We start from the raw sequence: 8,369 nt of genomic DNA on the forward strand, positions 1-8,369 counted from the left end.
CCTCATCTAACCTTTAGGAGAGGAATGCCATTCCCTGAGGATGTGGTCAAGCTACGTCCTAAAATCCTTCCATGGTCTCTGATTGGGTTCTTGCCTTGAATTCCTGTCTGGGCTTCCCCCAACATTGGCCTGTAACTTATTAGCTAAATAAACCTCTCCAGTTGGTTTGTTCTGTGTTGTCACAGCAACAGAAAGGCAAACTAGGACAAAAGTCAAGACAGAGTGTGTTCCTGTGCACCAGAGGTATAATATCAGACATCTAATATATAAAAAAAAAAACAACAGACACTTAAGGCTGCAAAAAAAAATTTATGCTTCTGTTTATTGTCAATACTTGTGTCTAAAACTGAGAGGGTACAGCAAAATTTCTATTGAACCAGAACACTACATAATGTTCTATTATATGTTATTTATTAACAAAGTGTATTATTTTTCCAGAAATTCAAATGCTGAATATTGATGGACTTAAATGCATACAAAACTTTCTTATATTTATTTTTATTTTATTTGCATTGATGTTTTACCTGCATGTATGTCTGTATGAAAGCATTGGCTACCCTGGAACTCGAGTTACAGACAGTTATGAGCCACCATGTGGGTGCTGGAAATTGAACCTGGGTCCTCTGGCAGAGCAGTTAGTGCTCTTAACCACTGAGCCATCTCTCCAGCCCCCACATACACAAGTTTTTATTATTTAAAATAACATGGAACTTTGTTACAGCTGTTAGAATGTTTGGTTTTAACAATCTATGAATCTAATATATTTTAATTGCTAAATAAAATGTTAATATATACTTAAAGGCAAACTAATCCCAACAGAGAAACATTTTCTACCCCAGAGGGTGGCTGACAGCCTCATGCTAGGCCAGCTGACTCTGTGATGCTTCACACCAATCTTAATGTTTAGGTCATTCAAGATCTACCTAGGAAATGCCAATTACCAATTTTGTGGTGTTCCTGAGTATTTTCTCAGTGTTAAAAGAAGTTTTTATATTTCTTAGTATCTAACATTTCTAATGGAGGAAAAAAATTGCCCCCCCAATACTCATGCCATTTTCTAAGTCCTTCATCCAGGCTTTCAGTCACCAAGTTATTCTATTCAGCGGCCTTCCTAGCTTCCATCATATGGGTTCATTAGAGCATTTTAAAATAAAACTAACAGAGACTTTTTCCTAATAGTGACTATAAACTTTTTCTTCATGGGTTTGTAATCGTTAAGGATAACTCAGCGTTCTCTTCATCTGGTCTCCACTGGAGTTTCCACACGAGCTTGAAATAATATTTCAATTGTCACTATGGTAGATAATAGTGGCTAAATAGGCATATACACATTCAAACTAACAAGATAATGCACATAATCATTAAATATTTACATATATAATTCTCATCACCCTCCACCTCCCTTTCCAGGTCATGCTCAGACTGACCTCCAACTCACTGTAATCCCCTGGTCTCAGCTTCCAAGTGCTGGGATTACAGTCCTGAGTCACTGCCCCTGGCTCCTCAGCTTCTTGATAGACATTGTTATCTCTGTAGAACAAGGCTGTGCAATATCTAAAATAATCCAAAGATGGAAAACTCACCCATATGAGGAATTGGGCTGCTTTGTATAAACACAGAAACAAACCCAAGGCTAGCCTCCACAGAGGGTGATTAAAGAACTGCTACCATTGAAACCATTTCTAAGAAATTGAAAGAGATCTAGGCTGTTTGCCAGGCCCCTGTATCAATGCCTCCAACTGGTCCCTTTCACAGAGCTCTCCCTGATGCAGCAATTCAGGCACTGACATCTGAGAGTAGGGTTCCCAATAATCCTGACAATACTATAGCCAGTGTGCTAGTCCATGCTTATTCCATGAAGTTGTTAAATATTTTGAATGACGACTTGATAAGGGTTGACAATTTCTTTCCAGCAGTAGCCCTGGGAGTACCACGCCCCTACTATTCGTCCCCTTCCTTGTGCAAAGATGCTGAAGGAGCAGGCTTTTCAGAGTCCACTTCCCTCTCAGAGTCTTTGGCAGCTTGCTGGCTTTTCTTCAGTCAACTCCTGAAGAAAGGCCAAAATGTGCAAGGCCTCAGAATCAAACTCATTTGCAGAGAGTCGCTTTAGGGCAATTCTTTGAAGTTTACTTTTCATCTTTTCTTTAGGCTTTGTCTCCTGCTTTATTTTCACACCCTCCATATAATGGTGGATGGCCTTGTCTTCACGCTTCATTTGAAAAAACTGAAAATTGCCATACTGTAGGTGGAGCAACTGTTTAAGGCCAGGAGTGAGCTCCTTGTTGAATTCTTTCTGGAAGTAATAATCAGTCTCTTCGTACTGGTGTGTCATGGCATAAAGACCAGCAAGATAGCCACAGGAACGTTCATGCATCTCCTTGATCTCCTCGGCTTTCCTTAAGTGGTTAATTGCTAGTTGCATTAGTTCCTGTAACTTCTCTCTATTCCCATTCAATGCAATTTCTCTTGTGTTAACTATTTGAAGGACTTTTGATCTATAGCAGCACCCAATATGGTAATGCACGTAGGCATTATTTGGCAGGGATTCTAAAGCCTTTCCAAGCAACTGTATAGCTCTGTCCTGGTCATGTATCTTGTAATAAAACCTGGCTGCACTGAGCAGTACATCTGTCGCTACTTCTGGAGCATTCCTTAATGCTTCTTCAACTAGTTCCTTTCCTTGGTTTTCATGTGTCATCATCTCAAGCTTCAGCGCCAAGAGGACTTTAACATAAGGGTTGTGGGGAGACAGTTTAATGGCTTGCTTCAGAGAGTCAATGGAGTCCTGCCGTGCTGGCCAGTAGTCCAGACGATAGTTCGCGATGGCCCATCCAGAGGTGAATTCTGGGTTCTTTGGGTCCTTTTCCAGAGCCTTCTCAAAACACACCTTCACTCTCTCATTTTGGTTATGGGTACACTTCAATCGGGCCCACCCTTCTTCACAGTCAAGCTCAGGACTCTCCATTCGGTAGGGACTGGAAAACTTCTCACAGACCTGTCTCACCTTGTCAAGATAAGCCTGTGCTTTTGAGAGCTGGCCCATGTGATAGTAAACCCAAGCATAGTTTCCCCAGGTGACCAGACTTCTGACTTCTACTTGGTCAGGATGCTGTTGTTGGATGAAGTCTTCCGCTTCCCCTAAGCACTTCAGCGCTTCCTCATTCTGACCTCTGCGGTGCTTTACATAGGCCAGTATGTTGCACATCGTGGCTTTACATTCACCGTTCTGAAACTCATCCTTGTTAAATACCCTGTCCTCAAACTCGTCTAAGGACTCATCTCCCGCTATCAAGTTCCAGGTGAAATGGCATTTTAGCTGCTGTAGCCTGCTCTCCAAGGATTTCTCAGTGGTAGTGCTGTGGGATAGAAGAAAAGAAACAGTCATCTGGGAAACACACCACATGTTCACCTGGGAAGGGGTGGGATCACAGCAAATATTCTTTTCCTTCTAAACAGTGTTAATCTAAACCTAGCCAAGGGACATGCTTTCCTTTCCTTTCTCCCAATATTTGACTTGAGTCTGAATTACTGCATAGGGAAGCATGCGTTTGCTCACTTTAGGCAGCAGAATCGACAGAAGGAAGTGAGTCAGTCCTAGATGGAGTCTGGGTTTCCCAGAAAGCCTGCTTCTATGAGCTAGCTCTTGCCTTTGCTTCGGAGGCTCTTCGGGCTCCAGCGCAGCTTTAGGGTTACCTGTGAAGCTTTTTTCTTTAAGAAATAATAATTTAATTTCTTCTTTTCTCTTAGCTTCTTATTTACCATTGAAACTTGAAACTCTTAGCTACGTGTTTGAATTCCTTTGACACTTCACAGTGCAGAGACCAAATCCTTTGTTATCTTAGAAATTCAAATCCACTTTAGCTCCTTTCTTTCTCTTTGAAAAGCCAATTGCTTTCTATTTCCTATTATTCCAACTTTTAAGATTTTTTAAAGGAAGAATGGTTTATTTTGATTTGTGATTTAAAAAGGTTCAGTCCGTCTTGACAGGGAAGAAATGGTGGGTTTCATGGCAGCAGGAGCATGCGACTGGACCTCCTCACACCCCAGTGAATCAGAAAACAAAGAGTAGGGATGGTGGGGCTCATCTAGTTTTCTCCTTTAATTACAAGATTTTTTTAACAGTATGTGTGTATTTTATGTGAGGGTATGAGAACATGAGTGTGGTATCCACAGAGGACAGCAGAGGGCACTGTACCCACTGGAATTGGAACTACAGACAGTTGTGAGCTACCTGACATGGGTGTAGGGAACAGAACTAAGCTCCTCTAAAAGGGCAGTATTTGATTGTAATTGCCCAACTGTCTCTCCAGCCCTATTCCAACTTTTAATATGGCTTTAACATGTTTTCTTTGTTCAGCCTATCATCTTGAGTGTGTCTTTCGATTTATACATTTTTACTCTCTTCTGCTGTTGGATCATTCTGTTAACCATTTATTAAAAGATAGTTACTAAACTTTGTTTTAAAATTTTTTATTTTGCATCTTCTAGTTTGCATTGGTTGCCTCTTTCCCTGCCCTCTTCTCTTTTTGGTTCTTTGCCCTCATTCCTCTCTCAAATCCTCCGTGTGCAGGATTCCCACTTTCACTTTTACATCACATGTGTTCTGGTACCCTCCCTCTCTCCTCCTCTCTTTTAATGCCTCTTTTCTGTCTTCTCCTGACCCTCATCCCATTTCTACTTTCCTGACATCTATATACATTCACATAAATATACATATGTGAAACTAAGATTTACAAATGAGAGAGGACATGCAATGTTTGCCCTTCTGAATCTGGATTTTTCTTACTTAACATGATATTTTCTAGTTCCATCCATTTTTCTGCAAATTGCATAATTTCATTTTGTTCTTTAAAAAATACATTTAAGCCGGGCGGTGGTGGCGCATGCCTTTAATCCCAGCACTTGGGAGGCAGAGGCAGGTGGATCTCTGTGAGTTCGAGGCCAGCCTGGTCTCCAAATCGAGTTCCAGGAAAGGCGCAAAGCTACACAGAGAAACCCTGTCTCGAAAAACAAAAATAAAATAAAATAAAATAAAATAAAAAATACATTTAATTAAAATATAACGGCATCATTTCCCTCTTTCCCTTATTTCCTCCAGCTCTTCATATGTCTACTCCCTCCAACTCTTCCCATGCTCTCCCACTCTCAAATTAATAGCCTCTTTTTCTTTGAGTATTGTTACATATATTTGGATATATAAATGCACAAATCTATAAAGATAATCTGCTGAGTCCACCTTTTGTGTGTATGTGGTCTTGGGGCTGATTAGTAACCAATTAGGCAGGTCATCTCTTGGAGAGGCTAGTTAGTCCTTTAATTTTTTTTTAATGGCTGAATAAAATTCCCTTGTATGTACCACATCTTCATTATTCATTCATCGTTGTTGGACATCTAGGCTGATTTCATTTCCGATTTTTGTGAGGGAAAACACGTTGGTTTGCAACCAAACATGGATGACCTGTAATAAACTAAAGTCCTTTGGACCGCTGCTCATTTTCACTGCTTATGTCTTATTTTCAGTCATTCTTGAATTTTACCATCTTTGAGATATTTCATCTATTAATTGTATTATGTATGCTAGCAATGCCTCAAGCTTTTATTTGGAAAGAAATGTAGTCGCCATACCCCTCCCCCATTTCTACTTCTTTCACTGGTGATTTCTCACTTAGGTGACTTACTAATGCTTTTACATTATTATTTTAATTTCCCTTTGAATTTTATTTTCTCAGGTTTTTGTTTTTGTTTTTGTTTTTGTTTAATACCCAGGGTAGGAATTGTGGCTGCAGGGGAGGTTTATAGGTATCTAGTTCCTTTTCTTTGGGGGAAGAACTCTTCTTTCTTTTTTTCAGGGTACCCTTGTGACTCTGAAAGATTTTTCCATCCTGTCAGATTCCCTTCAGTCTTACCCCTAAACAGACAAGGAAATGAGCAGGAAATGAAGTAAGCCAGCAGCACAGAAGCCTCGGAGTGTTGTGTGTCCCACTTACTTTTCCATGCTGTCTATAAGACAGCTATGTATTCTATCATGACAGTTTAAAGTGACAAGGGTCGCGTTTGAACTGAACTGACTGTACTCAGCCCCTCTCTTTCACTATTTACCTTTCACCTTGCAACCACCCACGTTTTCGTTGGGCCAGAGTTAGGGTTATTGGGCCAGAGTTAGGGTTGTTGGGCCAGAGTTAGGGTTGTTGGGCCAGAGTTAGGGTTGTTGGGCCAGAGTTAGGGTTGTTGGCCAGAGTTAGGGTTGTTGGGCCAGAGTTAGGGTTGTTGGGCCAGAGTTAGGGTTGTTGGGCCAGAGTTAGGGTTGTTGGCCAGAGTTAGGGTTGTTGGCCAGAGTTAGGGTTGTTGGGCCAGAGTTAGGGTTATTGGGCCAGAGTTAGGGTTGTTGGGCCAGAGTTAGGGTTGTTGGGCCAGAGTTAGGGTTGTTGGGCCAGAGTTAGGGTTGTTGGCCAGAGTTAGGGTTGTTGGCCAGAGTTAGGGTTGTTGGCCAGAGTTAGGGTTGTTGGGCCAGAGTTAGGGTTATTGGGCCAGAGTTAGGGTTGTTGGGCCAGAGTTAGGGTTGTTGGGCCAGAGTTAGGGTTACCAGGCAGGACATAGATCTGAGAGGTGGTCAGTGAGAGGAGCTCCTTCCTTCCTGTGCTCTGTTTAGTTCGCAACCCTTGTGTAATTCTGAGATTAATTCAGCAGTTACAAGTAGAATTCAGATTAGCAGGAAGCAGGGTTAGTGGTCCAAGTACATCTTTAACAATAAAGAAAACTAAAAAGAACACTTCTGTTAAATAATATATTTTTTTTTTCTGGTTTTTCAAGACAGGGTTTCTCTGTGTAGCTTTGCGCCTTTCCTGGAACTCACTTGGTAGACCAGGCTGGCCTTGAACTCACTTATAGACAGCATGGAAAAGTAAGTGGCTCTGCCTCCCTAGTGCTGGGATTAAAGGCATGCGAAACCACCGCCTGGCAATAATATTCTTAATAGGTACTCTCAATTTAATTTTATAACTAGAGAGGGGGGTAGAGAATTCACAAGAGCAATTCTCCCAGATCCATCTTTACAAGCAGTCCCTGCTAGATCAAACAACTCTCTCTGGCCTCAGTTCTCAGCTGCCAGCGAAGCAGCTCTGCAGGAAGCAGCTGAGCATCTCTAGGACATATTTACAGCTAAAGAGACAGAGGTGTGAGAGGCAATAAACAAACACAGAAACAGGCCGGGCCTCTCTGGACCGTGGCAGCTCTGACCTTTGCATCTGTCATCAAGGCTGACAGCATTTTCCTCACCACTGGAGAAAGGGAAGACATACCTCATGGTTGCTGTGTGTCTCTTCACTGTGTTGAAGGGTTCAGTGAAGACTGCAGCACGTTCCAGACAGTCTCCTCCTCAGACTCCCAATGAAGTGCTGCAGACCCATATATAACAGCAGCTGTCGGTTTCCTTTCCTGTTCCCCTGCGGCCGACCCCACAGAAGAGAAATTGAAACCAGAAAGTAAAACTGATGTCACTTTCTGTGGACAGATGAGCTGAAAAAGAGCCAAGCCTTTCAGGGTCCAGCTTTGTGCTGTGAGTCAGAATGTATTGATGTCTTAGATTTGCAACACAGCGGGTGATCAGCCGGGAGAAGGAGACCTTCACCCTAGCATCCTGCCGCATTATTGCCATGATAGCCCATCCTCACTCTTACCACCCTTATGACCCACAGGCCACTGTAAGGAGCAGTTTCTATTCCCCAGGGCAGGTTTTTTTTTCTCTGGTTCATTCACTAAACTGAAACTCCTTTCCTTCAGCAGTAGGTGCACACTCCATGGTGTGTCAGGAATTCCAAATGCAGATATTGAATGAATGGACACACAGTTCCAAGCCTGAGCTCTGATATCCATCTATCTGCATTTCTATTCTGTGGCTCTCTGGGGGAAATTACTGTCCGCTTCTGCTTTAGCTTCCCCTGTTTTGAATTGGGAACAATACTGCTACCAGATCGCCATGGTGATGGGAGGATTAAGTGGGTGGGTGAATGAAATGCTCTAGAATCATGCCTGGCACCCAGTAACTAGTGTAATTAGTAACCAAAGTCATTAACCAGAAACCAAAAGGGGCGAACTTTGGATGTTTGCTTTTTCCAGAGCATGACATGGTCTGGCATTCCATGACCTGTCACAGTCACTAACAATCCTGAGGCAAATAGTCTTTAAGGCATCCCCTTCATTCCTGGCTCCCTTGGGACCCACCTTGTGGGGCAGCTTGTTAGTTAGCATGTGCACGCCCAGATGTGCAGCAGCCGCTCTCGTTTGGGATAAAAGAGAAATGTGCTGTCCTTATCTTTTCCTTATTTAAAGCTGTGTTGGATAATCTTGGCAGTCTGCTTGTCTCGGTACAG

At 42.3% G+C, this 8,369-nt stretch overlaps 1 protein-coding gene across 1 annotated transcript; it reads right to left on the reverse strand.

Moving 5' to 3' along the window:
• Positions 1-306: 306 nt before the first annotated feature.
• Ifit2 (interferon induced protein with tetratricopeptide repeats 2) lies at positions 307-7,429 on the reverse strand. The gene is given in 3 exon segments (XM_059247220.1): positions 307-2,040; positions 2,042-3,356; positions 7,299-7,429. Coding segments are annotated over 3 exon segments (1,419 nt in total). The 5' UTR covers positions 7,304-7,429; the 3' UTR covers positions 307-1,941.
• Positions 7,430-8,369: the final 940 nt, after the last annotated feature.

This window comes from Peromyscus eremicus, chromosome 1 (genome assembly GCF_949786415.1).
Source record: "Peromyscus eremicus chromosome 1, PerEre_H2_v1, whole genome shotgun sequence".
Taxonomy (NCBI): domain Eukaryota; kingdom Metazoa; phylum Chordata; class Mammalia; order Rodentia; family Cricetidae; genus Peromyscus; species Peromyscus eremicus.